Below are 22,181 nucleotides of genomic sequence, written 5' to 3' on the forward strand. Positions count from 1 at the left end.
GCAACTGGATTGATTATTTCTCTGCTCAGATGTGTCCAGAAACAGGTTTTAATGGACTGACACGGTGAAATCAGTGGAAGTTACCGAGTAAATACAACGGAACTCACGCTCAAACCCACTGGGCTCACAGAACCAGGGGCCTCAGGAGGGAGGCTCCTCCCACGAGAAACAGCCCGTTTTGGAACAGGAGGGTTGAGAGGCGTGTTGCAACGGCTAGAATGCGCCATCTGATATAATCTAGTATTTTCAACAAAGAACTTGAAAAACATCTTTCGGGGCCTGAGGGACCCGTGTTAACTGGCAGCAGAATAGTTCTCCTTTAAACACAGTCCTCACGACTCACCATTGCAGCTGCGTTTGTAATTGTGATTTAATTACTTCAAAGTAATTAAATCACACAGACACTCTCACACACACACACACACACACACTCACACACACCAGCTGGCGTGGATCCCACTGTTTGTTCCTAATCCTTAGCACATTGTTGTCGCTCGGTGGCAGAAGAAGATTTGGATAAAAGCTTCTGATTGGATCGTTCCAGCGTCTCAGTGTGAGTTTGATCTAAGTAGCTCCATCACTGCAGCTCCATCTGCCTCCATCCTAATATCTCTCTCCCTCTCTCTCTCTGTGTGTGTGTGTGTGTGTGTGTGTGTGTGTGTGTGTGTGTGTGTGTGTGTGTGTGTGTGTGTGTGTGTGTGTGTGTGTGTGTGTGTGTGTGTGTGTGTGTGTGTGTGTGTGTGTGTGTGTGTGTGTGTGTGTGTACTTGTTTATTTTAATATAAAACACATTTGAACCCCAACTCAACATCTGATATTGGATCAAAACTCCAGTTTTATTCAAATCAAATATTAATAAATCTATCCCTCCCTCCATCTATTCATCTGTCCCTACATCTATCCGGACACCCTTCCATCCCTCTTCCGTGCACCATCCATCTATATACCCATCCAGCCACCCCTACACCTCTTATCCATCCCTCCATATGTCCCTCTATCCATTTATCCATTCATCATCTCTTCACCCTTCTCTATACCCGTCCCTCCATCCATTCCTACACCCCTTCATCCATTTATCCATCCATCCATCCATCATCTATATACCTCTCCGCCACTCCTGCAACCTCCAGCCATCCATCCACCCCATTCTCCATCCACCCGTCCTTCCATATGCCACTTTATCCATCCATCCCTACACTCCTGTCCATCCATCCATCCACCCATCCATGCATCTCTATACTCCTCCATCCAACACGGCATCCATCCCTACACGACACCACCCACCCCACCAATCGCTCTATTTATTCATCCGCCCCTCTGTCGTCCATAAACCCCTCCATCTACCCCTCCATCCTTGCAGCCCTGCAGCAGGGTGAAGCTGAGTCTCAGGAGACGGCAAAACGGTGTCGCACTGGAAACATGCAGATTAGGAACTGAACACAGCACTCTTTGATCCGCTGCACGCACGCACGCACGCACACGCGCACGCACACGCGCACGCACGCACGCACGCACACGCGCACGCACACACACACACACACACACACACACACACACACGCGCACGCACACACGCGCACGCACACACAGCATGTTCACCATCTCCCCCAGGCGTGCAGAGGAGGCAGTATGTAGATGAAGGCTGCACGCCCGTGTGCTTGGTGTGGATGTTGGAGTTTTCTTTCTCGCTGGCGTCCGTCTCCGCTTCGCCCCGGAACACCGCTGGGGCCGGCGGCCATCTTCCACTTCAGCTCCTCCGTTTCGGCAGGCGAGGCCGCACAGGGGGTCGACGTTCTTCTTCTGCCGTCGCTGGTTAATATTGGCTCCCGGGCCCCGTGCTGGATGGGCTCTCTGGATCTTCCTTCTCCTCCCTCTTTCGGGAGCCTTCCCAAGGTCGATCCGTTCGTAATGGGACGGACCGGCCGTGCCGTGGGGTCCGGGGGCGTGGCTCTCCTTTGAGGTTGGAGGCTGGACTGTACCACATACCACCTCACGTGGTTCAGTCCCTGTTTTAGCCGTGGTTGGAGGATTGTACGACCCCTTCTACAGCTCTTTCCGGCTAATTGAGTCAAAATCAATCTGACTTTGCTGCTCCAGATCAAGATGGCAGGTTACCCAGTTTAAAAATAACTAGGTATATACGTATGTAAAAAATAATAATAATAATAAAAAATAATAATAACATCAACAAAAAATTCACAAACCATCCTGGCCGGATTGGATCTCAATTCCTGGCGCAGACCAGATTTCACGTTTAAATATCATTTTCATTTGGGCAAAAATAACAAGTTGTCCAATCTTCCCGTGGGCCAAATGATTGAGGGATGGAAGGTGAACCGAGGGGAGAGAGGGAGGGCGTGTCGCAGCGTCCCCTCAGAGCGCGGCGCGTCCCCGTCCTGGAGCCTGGTCAGGCGCTTCATGATTCATGCGTCTCACGCCACAGACACTCGACGACGCTTTCAAAGTGGCCAGACCGCCGCGCCGTTCACCCCACACCGCTTCCTGCCTTGCCGCCGGGAATCTGGCGGTTTCACACTACGGGACCGATTGTCGAGGGGGGGGGGGGGGGGTCGCACATCGCCACATCTTTCACCAGGAGGAACCCCAGCCCAGTCGGGCCCCTCCCCCGGAACCTCTTGAGGAAGCGAGAAACGATGAGCTTTCAGCGTTTTGTTTGGCTGTTTGTGTTCTGGAGGTGTGTGTGTGTGTGTGTGTGTGTGTGTGTGTGTGTGTGTGTGTGTGTGTGTGTGTGTGTGTGTGTGTGTGTGTGTGTGTGTGTGTGTGTGTGTGTGTGTGTGTGTGTGTGTGTGTGTGTGCGCGCGGTGATGCCATCGGGCGTGGTGCCAGCGGATGACTGCAGGCGGTACAAATTGGAGCCCTGTTTGGCCCCTGGCGCTGGCAGGCGCCTCGGGGACGGCCTCCGCGTCTCGGCTAATTGCTCAGCGACCGGTCACTGGGGCAAGGCGCTGTCTTGTGCATCAGCGTCACCTCGACCGGCGCCGAGGGCCCGATTGAGGCCACGCTGCCGAGGCTGCGCGTCCTGTGTGCCGGCACCGCGAGGCGGAACCCAGACGCCTGTTTGGACTCATTAGAAATAGTCTGCTCTACGGCAACGAACAGTCAGTAAAGTCTCTCTGCGTTGCTTGTTGATGTTATTTTTATGTTTTATTATTATTATTTTTTTTTTTTTGCAGGGCTGGAAGCCTGTTCTTTTTATTTTTAATTTTTTTACTGTTTTTTTTCTCCTCTGTATGTTTCTGGCTCAAAGTGTCTGGAGCACAGCAACCGTCACCCACACACATGAACAAAGTGTCTTTGGAGTTGGGGCAGTCCAGATATTTTGCTGTCCAAGTTTGATCCACATCATCTGGAGTAGGAATTAGTGAAAAAGCGTTGTCAATCTACCGGCAGAGGCCGAACGTTGGTGGAGCGGGGCGGTGGTGGAGCGGGGCGGGCTGGGGTGGTGGAGCCGGCTGTGGTGGTGGGGCGGGCTGCGGTGCTGGAGCCGGCTGGGGTGGTGGAGCGGGGCGCTTTGTGACATCAGCATTCATTTTGTTATATATGTGCAGGGTGTGGCTCTGTGGGGGCTTTGGCATGGGGCGAGGTGCGTGGTGCACTGCAGTCGAGACTCGGTTGGTGTCCATTGGTTGCTTCGCGCAGGATCTGGACCGGGTGGAGACGAGAGTGAGCTGATGCTGCGTTCGAGGGGAACTCGGAAACGTTGAACTCGTTGGTAGGAAGTAATGCTGCGTTCCATGGGAACTCGGAAAATTTATTTGGACTGATGCTGCATTCCATGGGAACTCAGAAAATTGTGATTTGTCTCATTGGGAAGTGATGCTGCATTTCATGGGAACTCAGAAAACAAATTTGTGACTAACGCGATTAACCTGGACCCTGTGCATTGCAGCTACAGTACATCTATTATTGTTTTTATTATCAAGTCAGATTCAGTGACTCAAAAATGTGTGTGTGTGTGTGTGTGTGTGTGTGTGTGTGTGTGTGTGTGTGTGTGTGTGTGTGTGTGTGTGTGTGTGTGTGTGTGTGTGTGTGTGTGTGTGTGTGTGTGTGTGTGTGTGAAGATTCCATGTTCAACAAATATAAATTCATAATAAACTATTATTAATATCTTTGATTTATATAAACTTAGTTGCTTTGGCGAGGTTGTTTCTGAGCAGCAAAGTTGAATCGGGGGGTGTGTGTGTGTGTGTGTGTGTGTGTGTGCATACTCAGGCATTCTTTGTTTGGTATCAAGGGGGGATGGTAGCTCAGGCCCTAGAGCTGGTGGTCTATTGATCTAAAGGTTGCTGGTTGGATCCCAGGCTCCTCCTGCTAGCATGCTGTAGTGTCCTTGAGCAAGACACTTAACCCCTAATTGCTCCTGATGGCTGCGTCCGTCGCTGTTTGAACAATTGTAAGTCGCTTTGGATTAAAGCGTCTGATCAATGAAATGTAATGTAATAATCAAAGTGAGGACCCATGTTGCTGGTGCATTTCTAAACCAAAACATAGATAATTCAGAGACCTGTCCTCACAAGCATAGTGTCACACACACACACACACACACACACACACACACACACACACACACACACCGAGGGGGTGGGCTACACACTCCCTGTGTAGCCCACTTCAGTGCGGGGTCTAAACCAGACGAGCCGGGGGCTGGAAATAGCCCGGGGTCAGTAGGCTGGAATAACTGCATTGTGTGTGTGTGTGTGTGTGTGTGTGTGTGTGTGTGTGTGTGTGTGTGTGTGTGTGTGTGTGTGTGTGTGTGTGTGTGTGTGTGTGTGTGTGTGTGTGTGTGTGTGTGTGTGTGTGTGTGTTTTTGTTGATTGATTTGTTCTTTGCAGCAGATGTTCTCATAAGTTGCGGTGAAGCTTTCTGAGTTTTTGTTTTTCAGTACGTTTGCACAAATCTGCAAAAAAAATTCAGCTCAAAGAGAGAAAAGTGTGAAAGCAAAACGACTGAATCAGGATTTTCCGCTGGAAAAACACACATACACACACACACACACACATACACACATACTCACAGACACACACCCACACACACACACATACACACACACAGACACACAGACACACACACACACACACACACACACACACAGACACACACACACACACATTATTTTTCTTGTAGCCACACTTATGTATCGCTCTCTGTTTTAATGCTGCATTTTAATGAATTATCGTTTATTATTTAATTTATAATTTTTTTTAATAATTATTATTAATGTATTGATCATTCTTATTATGTTTTATTTATTTAATTTGCTTTATTTATTTAATGTTTTATTGAAGAAAATACTACTTTCTGTAAAGTATGTTAAAACTTTTTGCCACAAGTCAGTGCCGTGTGAACGTGTGTGACGTCTTATTTGTGATGCTTGTGTTGCTTATTGTCAGATTTAATCCTTTTACTCTGAACAACGGATCCGTCTTTTTCATCTTTTTAACTTTCCAACATGTTGTTTTGAAAATAAAATAATTCATTTGCTGAAATCTTTCCTCAAATACTCTCAAAAGACTGAAAAGAAGGCTGATTGCATTTTTCACATGTTCTGTAAGTTCAATATATATTGGATGTTGAAGTTGCTGTGTCAGAGGCCACACAGTTGGGGGGTGTGTGTGTGTGTGTGTGTGTGTGTGAGCACCGTCAGCTGGACTCCACAGGGGGCGTGTGAGGTCGACTGACCGGCAGACAGGAAGTGACAGCATCTGGCAGGAAGTGCATGAGGCTGACAGCCCCACCGGGCATTCGTCCCGCGGTGCGTTCGAGTCAAACCAGGGGTCGTCATTTCTGACGGCCTCAGCGGGAGCCGCCACGTCTGTCTTGATCTTATGAATGAAGACTGGACATCCCTCCTTTTATCTTCTCCTCCATCGCCTCTCTCTCTCTCTCTCTCTCTCTCTCTCTCCTCTCTCTCTCTCTCTGTCTCTCTCCTCTCTCTGTCTCGCTCTCTCTCTGTCTCTGTCTCTCCTGTCTCTCTCTCTTTCTCTCTCTCTCTCCTCTGTCTCTCTGTCTCTCCTCTCTCTCTGTCTCTCTGTCTCTCTCTCTCTCTCTCTCTCTCTCTCTCTCCTCTCTCTCTCTGTCTCTCTCTCTCCTCTGTCTCTCTCTCCTGTCTCTCTCCTCTCTCTCTCGCTCTCTCTCTCTCTCTCTCTCCTCTGTCTCTCTCTCTCTCTGTCTCTCTCTCTCTCCTGTCTCTCTCTCTCTCCTCCGTCTCCGTTCCCCTGCTTTCGTCCCGTGGTGCGTTCAAGTCAAACTCGGTACAGTGGAATCTTCCAGTGGAGGATTGGACTGAAACTCTGAGTACTACTGTCACACAGTAGTACACACACACAGGTCTGCACATGCACACCCTCAAGCAGGAACACACAGTTTCTGTGTGTGTGTGTGTGTGTGTGTGTGTGTGTGTGTGTGTGTGTGTGTGTGTGTGTGTGTGTGTGTGTGTGTGTGTGTGTGTGTGTGTGTGTGTGTGTGTGTGTGTGTGTGTCAGTGGCTGAGTCATGAAATGTGTCAGGAGCCTCCATGTCTGTTTTGATCTCATAAATGAAGACATGACATCTTTCCCTTTATCTCCCTCTCTCTCTCATCCTGGATGAGTTTGCCGCTCTCTTCTCTCCTTTCTCCTCTCTGGTGTAATCCTCCTTTCTTCCTGCGGCGCTCGGCCGTGTGTTCCAACATGTCGTCTCTTCCCGCCCAGACGATGTCGTTGTGCTGCCGTTGCCGGCGGCAACGCTCCGCAGCGCCTCGACCAGATTAGGATTAAACACCGGAGTCGCACTTTATCTGATCTCTTATTTCCATGTTTACAACATTTCGTTGCTTTGGTGCATTGGTTTGTTGTTCGAGCCGTTCCCAGGGTTCTCACTCTGTTGCTTTATTTCTGCATTAAAAACGAACCCAAAATATATTTAAGTATATTTATTTTTAATTACTGGATTGTTAATTTTTAAATGCTCAAGTTATTATATTTAAAATTATTTGTTTATTACTTTAATACATTTTAATTATATTTAAATCACATGGACAGAGAGGATCCTCAAAGAAGAAACGATAAAGACCAATAAAATGATAATATTTGACATTTTGAGCGAGCTGAACCCGAGTCACCAAACTTTATTGGCACGGCCATGAATACACAAATCCAGAATCCTCGCACGTCGTACGGGAGGAAAGAAAAATCATAATGTTAGTAGAGAACAAAACACAGGACGATAGGTCAGTGAGCAGCTGAAAAACAACAGTTAAAATACAAATAGATTTATCAAATAAAACACAAAAAACATGATCCGTCCTGCAAACACACACACACACACACACACACACACACACGTAGTGTTGTCTGTGTATTTCGCTTTGTATATTATTTGTTTTATTTGGTTATGTTTTTTATATTGTATACAGTATTTGGCTTTGTGTGTGTGCGTCTGTGTATATATTATTTCTTTTATTTGGTTCTTGTTTTATATTTCGCTATATTTTTGTGTATTTGTTCATCCTTTTTCTTCAGACTCTTCCTATTTTTAACGCTCAACACTCACCACGGCCAGTCCCTGCAACATAAACAGATCCAGCTTCTGTTTTTAGTTCTGGTTTGGAGCTCTGTGGGCGGCCATGTTTCCTGGAACGTCTGTGTCTGGACCGGGTTGAGGTGTTTCCGTGTTTGGTGTCGGTTTCCCTGCTTACGCCGTAGCATCACATTTGCCGGGGTCCTCACCAGGTCCTTGAGGTGCTTGAATGTCGTCTTCAGAAATGGGAAGCACTGGAATTCCTTGAAAGTAGCCTCTTTTGTGCTGAAGTGCTTGAAAAGTCCTTGGGGAAAAAAACAAAACAGATCACTGAAAATCTGCGATGTTCTCCCTGGTTTTGTTTTTCAAATCTTAATGCCTTAAAACTTTTTTCCAGGATGTCTTTTAGGAGGTCAGTGATTCCAGGGAAATGTAAATCCTGTAGGTTTAAAAATAGACGCCTATAATAGATGACAGTGAGATTAATAATAGATATATTTATAATAGATATAGTCATATAAATAATATACAATGAGGCTTAGATTATATTATATCTCAACGAATAAAGATCATATTGAAAATTGATTATATTGGTTTTGCCTGAAGTCCTTGAAAAAAAAAAAAAAAGAAAAGTCCTTGAATTTCACTTTGACTCTCTCCTCTAGGACGCCACCTACTGGCTGCAGGTGCACCGCCTGGAGCACGGCGACGGGGGCATCCTGGACCTGGACGACGTGCTCTGCGACGTGGCCGACGACAAGGACCGGGTGAGTGCCTGAGCTGCTGGAGACGCGAACCAGAACCAGAACCGGGGAGAGAACCAGAACCATTATGTATGACTGTCATACATAATGTGTCGTGCACAGACGTCTGTTTATTTCACTTTAAAGTTCCACGTAAATCATCCCTCGTTCACACGTCCCTGTCAGCTGTGACGGGCGCGCGCACACACACACACACACACACACACACACACACACACACACACACACACACACACACACACACACAGACACAGACACACACACACAGTCGCCCAGGGTGTCTGTTCACTCTTGGGATCTGTCATGCTTTGGGGTCCAAACCACATTCCTGTGTGTGTTGCTGGAGTGTGGGTGTGGGTGGGTGTGTTGGGGTGTGTCCCTCAGCTGTGCTGTCCCCTCGTCCGTCACTGAGCCAGTGTGTGGCAGACTGACCCCCAGGAGAGAGTGTGTGTGTGTGTGTGTGTGTGTGTGTGTGTGTGTGTGTGTGTGTGTGTGTGTGTGTGTGTGTGTGTGTGTGTGTGTGTGTGTGTGTGTGTGTGTGTGTGTGTGTGTGGGGGGGGGCTCTGTGCGTCAAAGTGTTCATGCTTCCATGAACACAACTCCTCTTGTCTTCTCTTTCTCCTCCTTCGCTCTCCTCCACTTCTCTCCACCTGTTTGCTCCCCCCTCTCCACTTCTCTCTCAACTCCTCCACCCCTGTTCCCTACTCCTCTCCTCCATCTCTCCTCTCTCCTCAATTCTCCCTCCTCTTCCTCTATTCTCCTCCCCCCACCTCCCCCCTTTTTAACACAGTGACGAGGCTTCCCCAACCCACCCCCCCAGTCCCACCCCCCCAGTCCCACCCTGGGCATGACCTCATCCCTCCCTGACACTTAATAAGAACAAGATGTGTGTGTGTGTGTGTGTGTGTGTGTGTGTGTGTGTGTGTGTGTGTGTGTGTGTGTGTGTGTGTGTGTGTGTGTGTGTGTGTGTGTGTGTGTGTGTGTGTGTGGGAGTTTCCCCTTTCATAATATCCAAGTCTGCCAAGTCAATTTATATTAAAATCCCTTGAATGTTGTATTTATCTGTGTAAATACACGTTTCATTATATACAGAGTTACTGCAATATTATAGTTATATTTAATATACTGTATAACACTGTGATGCATCCTCATTATATAAACAATATATGATATATTATTGATATTTAATAATATATATCAATAATACCACAGTACAACAATACCCCGCCCCCTCAGAGTACCCCCTTCACTGGCATTGGGGAAAATAAAAATGAACATAAATGATATTACATCACTTATGTTTTATTTTGTATGTGCATCGTATGTGGTTTTATTTTTTTAACATTATATATAAAACCATATTTTTAAACTTTTTTTATTTTTTTTTATTTTATATCGAAATACCGCTGCAGTACCCGCTGCAGTACCCCTAGGGGTACGAGCGCCCCAATTTGAGAAACACTGGCGTAAATAAACAAAAATGAGAAGATGAACCGGTCACAGTATGAAAGGCAGACGGGAGTTTTAAACAAGTTTTTGAACAAGTTTTTAAACGAGTATTATTAACAGCGACAATTTTAATCACCTTTAAAAAAAGTCATAAACTTCCATCCGTTCTGACGTCAGTCTTTCATGGGGCCTTGGATTGAGTGTCAAACGTTGTGACCGTGTGGTGATGGATGTCGGTGCATCTGCTTGTGGGTGGAGCTGCATGTTGGTGTTGCCGCTCGGCCTCATGGGAATCGTCGCCCTCGCCCGCCCCGGGGGATCCTGGGTAAACCCTGGGCGTGGCTCTGTCTTTCCGCGAGTCGGTCTCCATGGCAACGCGGCAGCGGCGTCCGGACGTTGTTTTTCTTTTCCTCCGTTGAAAACAGCTTCAGTGGCTTTGATGTTTTCCTGGAACCTTTTCTTTTATTTGTTGTTTTTCTGTCGGAAGCAGAGGTTCACGCGCTGCACGGAGCTACTGGCCACGCGGCGGAATAACTGGACGGGATCGAGGGTTTTACAGGGTTGGTCTGGGTGCACACACACACACACACACACACACACACACACACACACACACACACACACACACACACACACACACACACACACACACACACACACCCTGCAGGGTTTCCATCTCCTTCTGTGGTCAAAGAGAGAGAGAGTTCCTCTCTGGTCGGTTCAGTGATCGTAGTCTGGGTCCGCCTCAGAACCCTACATGGACCACATGGACCAGAACCCTACATGGACCACACAGCACCCTACATGGACCGGACGGCACCCTACATGGACCAGGCCCTACGTGGACCAGAACCCTACATGGACCAGAACCCCACATGGACCAAAAGGCACCCCACATGGACCACACTGCACCCTACCTGGACCAGAACCGTACCTGGACCAGAACCCTACATGGACCAGAACCCCACATGGACCACACCGCACCCTACCTGGACCAGAGCCCTACCCGGACCACGCGGTGCATCAGAAGGGAGGCACAGATGCACAGTCTCTAACTTTTCTTGAACTTTCTTCCGTATCAGTGGAGCTGTCGCCCCCTGGAGGACCGGTGACGCGCCGCCCGCTCAGAGGCTCCGGTCCCTCAAACCACGCCAAGTTAAAGGGTCGTTTAAGTGCAACGTACACACTTGACATCGGGTGGTTGTTGTCGTAGAAGGTACACCGAGTATATGCACCACTCCAACCGTCAACTCAACCGTCAACCGACAACCGTCACTTTGAATTAGTCGTTGTTTCCAAATATATTTTTGGCACTTTGACAGAACCGTCACGCCATTTAAGAAATGCTGTTTCACGATGGCGCTGATCAGTTATGATCATATAATTTAGTAAATCCAGTTGAGGGCCGTGGCGCACGGCGGGGATCCACCGTTTTGGTGGACTGGCTCTTTCTGCGGCGTGCTCCGGCGCCCCGGCAGGGTCCTGGTTCGGCCCGTCGGGATCGGGGGCCGGAGCAGCGGCACGACAGCCCTTCTGATTGGGTCCCGGCGCCGCTGCTCCGGCGAGACGGAGGCAGGGGTGGAGCTCCGCCGCCCCGCCTTCACAAGCTCCTCCTCTTCCTGGCCTCCGCCGCGCGTCTTTGTCTTTGTCTTCCCCGCCTCCTCTCTCCCCCGAGACCTCTCTGTTATCGCTGGAGCGGGCCCGGTCCGTTCTGGCCGTCTCTCTCGGCAGATCTGGAGTTCGGGGTTGTTTTGGTTCCGTAATTTGCGCCGTGTTTATTCGTGGAGGAACACCTAAAAAGCTGGTTCTCGCCCCGTCTGGAGTGAGAAATGTCCTTTTGGCCGTTTGATGAATACCTTTGACTGAACCCTGGAAAACCCTGCCAGGCCCGACCCGCCGGTGCCGGAGCCAGCGAGGAGTGCCTCCGCCCCCCTGTGGCCATGTGGTGGAAGTGCACCTCCTGCTGTGGTGAGGCCAGGGTGTCTGCTGGTGCTTGAAAATGCCTTCAACTCAAATCTTTAGTTCCAATCCTTTCAGTTCCTGATGTTTCTAGTACGTACTCATTAGGGCTGAGTTAGAAAATATGATATTACAACAAGATTAAATTCTGAATTGAAAGTTGTAATGTTGTGCAATGTCAGACACAGAAACTGATCATTTCCATTGTGTGTAAAATGTAGACGCGGCGACGTCGTATCGCGATCTCGTGTTTAAGAATCGAGTTGAATTGTGAGATTCTGCCCAATTCTGAGCCCAAATAAACTGCAGCGCTATTATTATAATTAGAAACACTTTTATTTTATTCCTTGTGAGGACAATCGCCATGAGGACAATACTAATTAGAATTAAAACATTTTAAAAAGATTTTCAGGTTCTTGCATGGAGCCTGAACAGACTAAGCCTCAGAAGTCTGTCGGATGATTATTGTTATTATGTAATTGTTATTATTGTAATTAATAATGGTATAACTATTATTGGTATTATTATTATTATAATTGTTATTATTGTTATTTTTATTATTATTTGTTTTCTTATTTATTTTTATTATTATGATTTGGAGCAGGAATTAGTGAAAAACTGTCGTAATTTTACCGGAAATAGAAGAACGTTGAGGCGATTTGATGAGTTTCAGGAGTGTGGCGTTTTGTGACATCATCGTCCAAACTTATACAGTATGTAAGTCCAAGCTGCGTCTCTCGGAGCTCATTCACATCCAGCGACTTGCGACAGGTAGACAGACAGCTTGAGCCCATGCTGCGTTCAATGGAAACTTGTAAAACTGTAACTTGTGCTGCTTTTTACAAAACACACACACACACACACACACACACACACACACACACACACACAGCACAATTCAGCCTCCAGTAGATTTTCTTTTCCTCTGTTCATGGTTGTTTGTTTTCTTTTCGTCGATAACGATCTGCGTCAACTTTGAGTGAAAGTCAAAGTGATAAAAAAAAACGAGAGAATGAAGGAAGGAGGAGCTTTGCTCGTTGGGTCGTAAGTCTTTACCCAAACTGACTCCATTCCACCGCGGCTCTGGTGGGAGGCACCATGGAGCAGCCATGATATTATTTATTATTATTATTATTATTATTATTGTGACTGTTATTTACTTTAATGTCCTCAGCTGGATCTGGAACGAGCAGTCAGTGGGAGTTGGAAGTTTAAACGTTGACGGTTGCTACGGTGATCCCAAACACATCTGTTGATGCTGAAGTTCACCTTCCTTTGGTGTGTGCGCGTCAAAGACTCAAATCTCAACGGGAACCTCCAACAGCCAATGAGATCGAGTGTCGATCGATGGCGAAGCCCAAGAAAGTGACGGTGCGTGGGTGGGGACGTCCGGAATGGAGGCGCGGCTCCTGGGTCCGATGGGTGCACAGCGCCGGCGCCGCGCAAACAACCACAGTGGCCAGCCCCACGGCGGCCATGTTTGTTTTGGTGTCTAAATATCAGCCGATATCTTGGCTCTGGCGGGGAGACAGGTTCTGCCGGGCGCGGCTGCGCCACAGAACTCTGTTTGTCCCTCCTCCGTCTTCAGGTGCGTCCTTCTCCAAGACGCCGGTCGTTGTGTGTGTGTGAGAAGCTGCAGATGTTGTTAAACCTGCGCTGACGGTGATGTCACTGGAGTGGACAGAGTGTCTCCTCCGCCCTCCTTTCCTTTTTTCTTTACGAATCCCAAACCTCCGAAGCCGCGAGGACACCAGGTGTGGGGTCTCCCGTGCCCCACCTGGTTCCCACGCTCACTACCGGGCCTCCACCACCAGGGGGCAGCGTGGCTCCACCTATCAGGCCGGGGAGGCCGGAGCTGGTCAGAGCTGGATGAGGATCATTACATTACATTTACATTTAGTCATTGATCAGACGCTTTTATCCAAAGCGACTTACAGTTGTTCAAACAGCGACGGACGCAGCCATCAGGAGCAATTAGGGGTTAAGTGTCTTGCTCAAGGACACTACAGCATGCTAGCAGGAGGAGCCTGGGATCCAACCAGCAACCTTTAGATGACTAGACCACCAGCTCTACCGCCTGAGCTACCACCGCCATAGATCAGGATCAGAGGGTGTGTGTGTGTGTGTGTGTGTGTGTGTGTGTGTGTGTGAAATATACAAATGAAAAACATGAAAGATCTGTAATGAAACGTCATGAATCAGATATTTTTGCATCTTTTTATGATCAGTTCCACTCACACAGTTATATGAATTAAAATATCATTCTATTCAGTTTAATTCTAATTTTATTCTTGTATTTTTTTTCAAGCGCACACAGTCCTTACCTCACATCAGAGCCTTTTGTCCAAAGCCATTTACATGAAGCACATTTGTCACAGTATTAACTTTAAGATGTAAATATTTTAATATGAGATTATAAATCTCATATTTAAATATTTAATACCAGATTCTCCACCACCTCTCTCTCTCACACACACACACACACACACACACACACACACACACACACACACACTTGTGTGTGTGTTTTGACATTGACATTTACAGTTAGGGTTCAGAGAGATGTATTCATTTGAATTTTTCCACATTTTATTTGATAAAATACAGAAAGTTTATTAAAAGCAAAATAAAATATTCTCTAACAAAAACTTTTTTTCTCTAAAAAAAACATGTAATGCATCTGCTGCGTTGATATGCACGTCAGGGAGGAGTACGCCGCCATGTGTCACACACACACACACACACACACTGGAAGTGACAGTCCCAAACAGGAAGTAGTCTTTTTGGCTTCACAAACAGGATGTTTGTGATCCGCCGCTTCCTTCCAGGGTTTTGGTCGCCGATCAGAGAGGAAATCAAAACATGTTCGTGTTTCATCTTCCTTGTTGAAGCCGCGAAAGAAGGATGTGATTCACAGAAACAAACGATGAAGTTTGACTTTGACAAGTCCCACCAGTAAAGCTATTTTCAAAAGTAATGAATAAATATCAGGAATGTTATTACTAAAATCAAATCATATCCGTTCGTGAACAATAAGTAACAAGCGCAGCCGCTTGGATTAACAGTTCACTAAATCAACCATCAAATCAAAAATAAAATAAATATAACAAGTAGGTCTGAATAAAAAATAGACGTTTGTGGTGTTGACGTCCCGTCGGCATATTCTACACAACGAATATCTTGCGTCTGCTTTGCGTGGGAACTTCAATGTCCCAACGTGTCCCAACGACACATCATGGTTGTGCTTCTCCTCAGAGTCCTTGACGCTGCCGCTCGGCCTCAGCCGCGTGTGTTGACAAGCACAGCCTGTCCAGGCAGGAGGGGGCGGCGCTTAGTTCCATAGAGACAAACCTGATGGGTCAGAGGTGAAAGGTCAGCTTTAGATCGCCCATGCTGATTGGCTTTCCCTTGCAACTTGCCGAGCGTGGAAATGAACAGTATGAACGAGTATATTTTAGTTATTTATTTTTTATTTTATTAGTTCTCGCCCAGAACTAATTCAAAAATTTCAGGAATTATTTTCACCTGAGGGATGTAAATATGTCGGACTTCAACAGATTTTCCCACTCAAGAACCAGAACACACACACACACACACACACACACACACACACACACACACACACACACACACACACACACACACACACACACGCAGCAAACTCGTTGGCCTCAGTTGAGATGTTTTCTAATCAGGTGAACGGTGCAGAACACTCCTCACCTCCTTCCTGCCATTGTTCAGACAACATGGCTGCTGTTGAGCGCTGGGAGGTTCGTCATCACTCAAATGAATCAACAACAAATTAATAAACAGTAAAGTAATAAACAGTAAAGTAATAAACAGTAAAGTAATAAACAGTAAATTAATATTTTACAGTGATGTGATTTTCTGTTCCTCTGGAATTTAATTATTTGCTCTTCCTCTCTCGCTCTCCCTCCCCGCCTGCCTCTCTTTCTCTCTTTTTCTCGATCTCCCTCCTTTTTTCATTCTCTCCCCGTCTCTCTCTCTCCGTCCCTCCCTTTTTCATTTTCTCTCTCAGCTGTTGCTTCCACATCTGTCTCTTTCTTCGTCTCCTGATTGTCTTCTTTCATTCACCCCCTCCCTCCCTCCCCCACTCATTCTCTTTCTCCATCCATTCATTTTAATTCACTTTAAGAACATTTATTGCCTTTAGTGCCAAAACTGCTCTGCATGCAGTAACCTCCAATCAGTTCAGCACGCAATTAGGAAATGACAATTACAGACATTAACTGTGTGTGTGTGTGTGTGTGTGTGTGTGTGTGTGTGTGTGTGTGTGTGTGTGTGTGTGTGTGTGTGTGTGTGTGTGTGTGTGTGTGTGTGTGTGTGTGTGTGTGTGTGTGTGTGTGTGTGTGCGCGTGCAGTATAAGAACATGAAGGATCATGTGCTCACGAGCAAATCCTCATGGGTGGATGGTTGGATAATGAACATAAAAATAAACTAGAAGATATAACATTTAGAAAACATGATTACCTCAAACATTAACAAGCAAATCAAAATAAGCTTCACAATAAACCATGACATTAAAATAACAAGAAACAAGAATTCAAATATGGATATTATAACCTAAAAATTAACAATAAAATTCCAATGTACAATAAATCTTATGATATACAATAAATATAAATCAAAAAATTCACAAAAAACAATCAAATAACCTAAGTAAATAAGACAAAATCATCAATATATAATAACCTAAGAATTAACAACAAACATGAACAAACCTTTGAACAAGGCCAAATAAATAAACCCCAAAATAAACAACGAACAATTGGACCTGCAGGTGCCCTCCTCTGCCCCCAGGGGGCTCCACCACCGCAGCAGACCACCCTTTGGGCCACGCAGTGGGCGGGCTTCTGCTGTGTGGGCGTGGTCAGTGAACTATAGGCCACGCCCCTCCCGCCAATTGAACTGACGCAAACTTTGAACACATGAAATCTCTTCCGTCTCCATGGAAACGCAAACTTACTTTCCCCGGTTTGGTAGCGGAGCGGGCGTGGCTATGAGCGGGAGGGGGCGTGGCCTGTGAAATCCAACCAATCGGGTTTTTTACGTTGCGTTGAGTTATTCAGGTTCAACTTGGAAGACGCTAATCAGACTGGGAAATAAACTTTGTCGGGTTAGAGGTTAGACACAGGGATGTTTGAATCTATTGATTACATCAATAAATTCCAATATTTTCCCGCTGTACTGGAGTGAATAAAAACCCGTCGTTTTAACCCAAAAAGAAAAAAATCTCTAGATTATTAATTTTTTCCATGGAAGAAGTGGCCGTGTTGTGTGCCCAGCCTGACAGCACAGGGTGGAAAATATGTAAATATGAATATTTTCTAATATGTCACTAAAACGGGTTTTTCCTCACTCCAGTGCGAGACAGAGTTAGGACCAAATGAAAAGTTTCAAAAAGAATTGAGAGAGAACCGCCAACTTGACCGTTAGCGAGCCGCTGCCCCCGCCCGCCGCTGGGCGCGGGCCGCTGCCCCCGCCCGCCGCTGGGCGCGAGCTGCCGCTGCACCGCCTCCTGCCACCGCCGCCTGCTGCACCGCCCAAACCGCCGGCGCTCTGAGACGAACGTTTCGTCCCATAAATCACAGCGCGAACAAAGACAGAGGCTGACATGTTTCTTTTCTGGAACAAATCTATTTTGGCGCCGCGGTCGAACGAAAGATAGAGACGGAGAGGGGGGAGAGATAGAGGGTGAGGGGGGGGGGGGGAGATAGAGGGAGAGAGGGAGGTGATTTGTCAACACTGATACTGTCGCTGTTTGTTTTCAAAATCAATTCTCTTTGTTTGTGACGTTGGGTTTCAGCAGAAACGCCTTGTAATGAAGGCCGAGCCGCGTCCCAGCAGCGCTGCCTGCGCGGGGCCTCCACAGGGGGTGTGGTGTTGAAGCCTCAAAGGATCTGGAACAGCGAGTTCAGCAGAACTGGTTTGAACCGCACTGTCACAAAGACCTGGTGGTTGACGGTTCATTCACATGGATCCACAAACGGAGCAGATATTAGTGAAAAAGCAAACAACTTTGAGCCAAAATATTCAGTTGGTCTTGGAAGGAAACGATATTTACAGTGAGACGCTTTATGACGTCATCATATTATTTACTATAAATGATTTTTACAGTAAGACACTTTATGACATAATCATATTATTTACTATAAATGATATTTACAGTAAGTCTCGTTCGTGTATATTTCTATAACTTCTTACCTGCTAGATGTCAGTAGATTTGTTAGATTGATATTTGAAATCCGTCGTCCACATTACTTTGCCGGATTAATAGAAAAAGTAACACTAAACAATCCTTAAGATGTCGTCAGCGCGTCCCTCAAGCACCGTAATGTGCCACTCAATGATGAGTTCAAAATCCAAGGCGGCGTCGGAAAAAAACAGAAGCCGTGCAATGGTAACACACAGAAATGTCACTGAAAAACTACCTGGACAATCAAGAAGCCATTGTCCAGAAATCCAGTCGTTAAGCTCAGTCACAATATTAAAAAAAAAAACACACTGAAGAAACGAGACGAGCAGCCAGGCGACCACAGGCCCAGGCAGCGTTCAAGTAAACTCGGAAAATCGCGTTGCGTTTCAGAGAACCCGGGAAACTGCAAAACGCCTCCAACTCGACTTAACGGGACCCCGTGTGTTTCTGCCTGCAGCTGCATTTATTATTGTTTTCCTTCTTGACATTTTTTGGGGTTAAAGGTGTCTGAAACACGGCGACCGCAGTACACACAGGTATGGTCGAGGTCTCATAAGAAACCTTATGATTATCTTGTTATTATTATTTTATCATCATAACTCTTAGAGATTACACCTTATTAATCCTGTGCGGAAATTCAGTCACAGTAAAATAAAAAAAAAATAAAAGTCAAGAAACGGGAGAAGTTTAAAACATGAAGATAAAACAAAAGTAAGAAGTGGAAAGTAAAAAAAAACAAACAAAAGACAAAAGTGTGACACAGATATAGACTCTGTCTGTCTGTCTGTCTGTCTGTCTGTCTGTCCGTCTGTCCATCGGTCTGTTGTTTTTTACGGTTATAGATTGACTTTAGGGATTTGGGGAAAAGGGTTTTTTCTTATTTGTGCTGACAATGGATCGATTGAAGGGATGATGGATGGATAAGTGGAAAGATAGATTAATGCATAAATAGATGGAGGATGGATGGATGAGAAGCAGACATACACATCGCTGTGTGTGTGTCTGTGTGCGTGCGCCGCGCTTCATTCAGGAATTGAGAGGAATTCTGTGCTTTGCAGTTTGAAACCATAATCCGTCATGTGATTGACGGACGTGGCCCCGCCCACTGAGCCCCGCAGGGAGTCGAACCCCCGCCCACCCCCACCTGGCAGCTCCACCGTCATGTGCAGGATGGACGTCAGACTTTTCCTTTGTCGGTGCTTGTTTGGGGGGAGAAATGCTCTTTTCTCCTCGACTCTATGCCGCTTTTTGCCAGTTCCCGTCGTTGTTCTCCAGAAAATACACAAAACTGCTGCAGAATATCAAGCGTTTCTGATAATCCCCCCAAAAAACTGCTAAATCCCGGCTGCGCTGGGTTCCCACCGGGCGTGGCACAGCGTTCCACCACCCCCCCGCCGTCCCGTGCTCCTGACGTTCCCCGGCTCCTCGTCCTTGACGGGGACGTCGCCCCCCCGGGGTTAAGGTCACCGTGGGCGGCCCCCCGCTGCGTCCCCGGCTCTCTGTGGAGGTTCGGGTTGCGGTGCTCGCGCTCCAAATTTGGCCGAACGTGTCAATCTCCATCTGTCTCTCATCCAACCGCCCCGCACCCCCACCCCCGCACCCCCGCCCCTTTCCCAGCTCATTTTCATGACGGGTCACGGAGCAGTTTCTCCGGAGGCTTCAGTTGGTGAGGCGGTAGTGAGCGTTGACCGCAGGGGGTGGAACGCCGGAGACTCCCCGTTGTTGCGGTCACACGACGCGGCCGGCCTCAGGTTTCCACTTTCCCGCGTCGTGCCAAAGCGACGGCGACGCCCACCCGGGGTCGGTTCCGACCATGCGCGCGCACCGGGAGGCCGAGAAAACACGCCGCGTTGGCGCCCCCTGGTGGCAGCAGACGTCTCCGGTTCTAATACGCCCAAAAGTGTCTGAAGTTTGGGTCAAGCTTCTGGCCTGCAGGCCGGGGCGCGGTGGCCCGGTGGCGCGGTGGCGGCCTGGGTTCGAACTCTGCTGAGTCTGCATGTCCCCCACATGTTGACGTGGGTTTCCTCTAGGGACGGGATGATTAGTCGACTAATCGATTGGTCGGCTCGGGCAGCGACGTCAACTCCCAGGAAACTATTCATGATTAAGCGTAGCACACGCTTCACGAGAGACTCCGCCCGAGCTCCAAGCGTAGCACACTCTTCACGAGATGTGATGTCATGATCTCAGATGCTGTGATCATGTGACTTCCTGTTTCTGTCTTCGGCCTTAGATGTCTGAATACACGTAGGAGCATGATGAGAATTTTCCTTCATTTTATTCCCCATTTTTCTGTATTTGTATGATTTGAATGGCTGGTCCAGGTACGCCAGGCAGGCAGCGGAACCTTCCCGGTTCCTCGTATCCTGCGGCCGGCGTCTCGGGTTCCGACGCCGCTGTTTGTTTGGATCCGTTCTCTCCATCGTTTTTCGCCCGTGTTCCTGCTTCAGAAACAGGAAGTCCTTCAAAAGCTCTCTGCGGCGTGCTGACCCCGCCCTTTGCACTCTGTGGGTTTTGGTGGCGGTTTCGAGCGGCCCGAAGCAGCCACAGCCACTTTCACACACAGCCTCTTCAAGGCAGGAGTGTTGCTCAGTTATCCCGCTTCGCCGTTCTGTGTGAAAGGTACACGGTTAATTATTAAATCTGAATATGAATTAATACCGGTAATAAAAGAAGGGTTTCTGTTGGAAACCAGGTGATGAGCTGCTGATGACTCCAGATCACTGATGTCGCCGCCAGGCGCCGTGTCACGCCCCGTGATCGGGGAAGCCGGCGTCCTTCTGAAATCACACGCAGGTGGAGGGGGTGGGGGGGACAAACCCGCGATATCGACGCCTCTTCTTCACGGCAGTGCTGTGGGACCTGGTAGGACAGGATGGAATTTGAACCATCGCTCCTCAAAGTTTTTCCCAAATATGTCCCAAAATCGCCTCGTTGGGCCTTGAACCACTGACCGAACGAGCGACACAGCTAGCATCGTAGCATCGTAGCATTGTAGCATCGTATCCTTGTAGCATCGTAGCCTGGTAGCATCGTAGCCTGGTAGCATCGTAGCATCGTAGCATGTGAGTTTATTGCTGTTTTCTTCTTCATCTGGTACCGCAGGACGGTTTCAGCCTTTTCTCCAAACTGGACGAGTCCAGTGACGCAGACGAATCCGCCGTCGGTGTTTGATCAGAGTTTCCTTTATGCAGTGATGACAGTTTTGTTTTTTTTCCGTCCGGCACATTTAAATCTCTCCGGTCATCATGTCCGGTGAAAATAATTCCTGAAACATTTGAGTTAGTTCTGGGCGATAAAACAATAACGATGATTCTTTTTTTAATTTCATTTCTGAGTCTTCAGATCTGCTCATTTCCACGCTCGGCAAGTTGCAAGGGAAAGCCAATCGGCTTGGACGATCTAAAGCTGACCTTTCACTTCTGACCAATCACATTTGTTCGATACAGAGCTAAGCCCCGCCCCCCCATCCATAGTTTATAATTATTATTATATATATTTTTTTTTTGTTATTTTTGAGTTCAGACCCGAAGCAGACGAGCAACACCACAAACGTTTATTTATTCAGACCTACTTGATATATTTATTTTATTTTTGATTTGATCATTAATTTATTTTAGTGATTTGTTAATTCAAGCGGCTGCACTTGTTACTTATTGTTCACGGACGGTTTTTTTCAGATTTTAGTAATAACATTCGTAATATTTAAATATTTATTTTTAAAATAGCTTTACTGACGGGACTTGTTTTATTTTTAATATTCAATATGAGTTATTGTACATCTACCTGCCTTGATGATGTCATTCTCTTCATGGACCGCTTATCAATTGTTTTGAAGCTCAGTTCACAGATGAGGTTGGAGGTTGAAGTCCTCCAGGAAACCTGTGACCTCAGGTAGTTGTGATGGAGGCTCTGGGTCAGACTGGCTCCATGTTTCAGGAGAAGCCAGCAACGATGATCTGCGTCTGCAGGGTGTGCGTGGCGTTAGCCAAGCAGCTTGCAGCCCAACACCCGGCAGATGGGCGGGGGCGGGTGGGGCGGGCGGGTGGGGCGGGGGTTTCAGTGCCTTCAGTGGCTTCAGTTTCTTGGCAGTTTCTTTGCTGACTCACTGTAATCACACAAAATGACATGGCCGATTCTGTACGCATCACAGCTGGGATACATGTATATAATAATAATAATAATAATAATAATGATCATAATAATCATCATCATAATAAGAAGAATAATCATAATTATCATAATAATCGTAAAAATAATCATAATAATAATAATC

The 22,181-nt window shown here is 47.1% G+C and overlaps 1 protein-coding gene across 1 annotated transcript in view; it reads left to right on the forward strand.

The window, feature by feature from the left end:
• LOC307238418 (partitioning defective 3 homolog) overlaps window positions 1-22,181 on the forward strand; it is a gene marked incomplete at its 3' end in the record, with an annotated part of 153,843 nt that overhangs the window by 31,452 nt on the left and 100,210 nt on the right. The window contains 1 exon segment of the mRNA XM_080011387.1: window positions 8,181-8,282. Coding sequence (XP_079867513.1) covers window positions 8,181-8,282 — 102 coding nt within the window.

This window comes from Zeus faber (genome assembly GCF_960531495.2).
Source record: "Zeus faber genome assembly, chromosome: 12".
NCBI lineage: Eukaryota > Metazoa > Chordata > Actinopteri > Zeiformes > Zeidae > Zeus > Zeus faber.